The 2354-nt window shown below is 36.7% G+C and overlaps 1 protein-coding gene across 1 annotated transcript; it reads right to left on the bottom strand.

Annotated features, from left to right (window-relative positions):
- Positions 1-440: 440 nt before the first annotated feature.
- Positions 441-1316, bottom strand: LOC105316967 (ATP-dependent DNA helicase PIF1-like). The gene has a single exon (XM_011412299.1). It carries the CDS (start codon positions 1314-1316, stop codon positions 441-443), a length of 876 nt encoding a protein of 291 aa, XP_011410601.1.
- Between the last annotated feature and the right edge of the window lie 1038 nt (positions 1317-2354).

The raw sequence follows: 2354 nt of genomic DNA, 5'->3' as shown, positions 1-2354 counted from the left end.
CACGTTTAGACAACACAAATACAAACAAACAAATATAATCATCATACAATGTTATTTTTATGACTCTGAAGAGCTTGATTATATTTATCTTATCATCACTCCGAAGAGCGTAATTATATTGATCGTATCATCACTCCTAAGAGCATGATTACATTCATCTTATCATCACTCCAAAGAGTAATACATGTACTGTACATGTAATGCTACATGTTTTATGTTCTATTATAATTGTATCTTCACTTAATACTAAAAAAAAGAGTGAGATTTTACTTCTGGGCCCACCATCCATCTCCAATCTCCATTCCATTATTATGAATAGATTCAAGATTTTTATGGAAAATACTATAATATAGACCACAACACTATTGTAGTTTTAATTTGTATTATAGTATTATCCCTTGACTATCCCAGAAGACACATCATTTATAATCTATGGTTCCTTAGTCTATCCATTTCATCATTTTTGCTACTGTTGATGATGTGATTTTCTTTTCAACTAGTCCTAGTACAGCAACTCCTTGGAGTGTTCTTACTCTACTTAAGGCAATGTATGCTATTCCATCTTCAAACACTTTAGGACCTAGATCGATTACAGCAGCATCAAGGGATAGACCCTGAACCTCATGTATAGTAGCTGCCCACCAAGGTAGTAGTGGCAACTGTGTACGCTGTAATGTTACTCCTTGCTTGCCAAAGAACTTGGCTGTGACTGGTTCTATTGGGACAGCTTCTTGTTCTAATGAATCATCAATTGTGACACGGCTCACAAGACCTACACGTGGGTCATTAAATTTTACATATTCTTTTTGTGGTGAATCCCCTTTCTTTGCTCGATCATCAGCTCCATTTGGCCAAGAGAAACCCACAATTATTCCTCTAGCTCCATTTACTAATCTTTCTTCACATATAATGTTACATCGTAACATAACCTGTGCTCCTATAGCTAACTTCACTTTACATGATAAGCCAGCACAATCTTTATCACTGGAAGGTATGAGCGAATCTGGGACTTCTTCATGTGATACTACACCAGGGATTAGTGTTGTTGACTCTACTATTGAATGCTCTCCATCAAAATCATATATTTTAGTAAAGCGTGATAAATCTTTCAATCTACTGTCATTATAATCTTCTACTTGTTCTTTTAAAGGCAATAGGCATAATGCATCAACAAATGGAGGTTGACTGACATCAATGGGATCCCTGATACCACTTGTCAAACTCGATCGGAGTACACTTATGTCAGACTTTGTCTGAGAACCAATTCTCACTCGTTTGTGAATTTCTGAATATTCTGTGTCTTGTCTTTGTCTCATATTCTGAGTTAGTTCTATTACTTTGAACTCATCCCTCCACAAGTGTGTTGAGCCTGGATTACAGCCTCTGCCATCTTGAAATACAAATTTGTCCCTCACTGGTGGCAACTAAAAGAAGTCACCTACAGCAATGACATTCAGTCTTCCAAAGAGAACTTCAGTGTCATCGGTTCCTTTAATTTGAGTTAGCCTCTTGCCAATGAAGGATATTGTTAAGTATGAGACCATACTTATCTCATCTATTATTATGGTTTTGACATATTTCCAGGATTGTCTTAGCATCTCTCAGCTCCAAGCTTTCTATAGGTAGTGGAGTTTCCATGCTCTACAGGAAGATTGAGAGCACGGTGAATAGTTAATCTACCAATATTAAAGGCTGCAACACCATTTGGTGCCATTAAAACGCAAGCATTTGCAGCACCAATTGAGCTCTTTCTAAATGCTCTTTGATGGCATATATTACATGGCTTTTACCAGTCCCAGCACCACCAGTTATAAACATGCGAAAAGGGCTGAGCATTGACTCTCTGATCCTCATTTGAAAAACATATACTGCTCTTGAATACTCAAGGACCTTCTCATAAAGGACTCTCTGGGAATCATCGAGACTCGCAATCCTTGCTTCAAAATCTGAGTCTGAAAAGCAACACCTTGAGATAGAGTCTAGAGTCAATGCATCTTCTGTGTCACCAATATTTTGTTCTATATTTTGACCTCAGATTTTGATGATCATTATTATCATCAACTAGTAATGCAGCTACATTATCAAGATATAATTCATTGTCATATATTGGATCATGACAATCACCTTCATGATTATTTTCTAAATTTACGTGCGAAGTACTAGGAGCAACAGGAGCGTACACAGCATTGCCACATTCATTTAGTACACGAAATTGCTTTGTCGCTCTTTGTACTTCATCAGCAAAAGAGGAGTTTTGTTTTGTACTTAATACTTGTAATTGATTCTTATTTGCTACAAATAATGCTCGAGCAGAGCCATGATTTCAAATTAAATCTAGAGTCTCATTTCTCCAT

This window comes from Amphimedon queenslandica, unplaced genomic scaffold (genome assembly GCF_000090795.2).
Source record: "Amphimedon queenslandica unplaced genomic scaffold, v1.1 AMPQUscaffold_13486, whole genome shotgun sequence".
In the NCBI taxonomy this organism is placed as follows: Eukaryota; Metazoa; Porifera; class Demospongiae; order Haplosclerida; family Niphatidae; genus Amphimedon; species Amphimedon queenslandica.
Note: the sequence above shows the minus strand (reverse complement) of the source record. Positions and strands in the feature narration are given on the sequence as shown.

What these genes read in the sequence shown, in the direction of transcription:
- LOC105316967 (XM_011412299.1), bottom strand. Translation starts at nt 1,316, where the DNA reads ATGAGACAAAGACAAGACACAGAATATTCAGAAATTCACAAACGAGTG.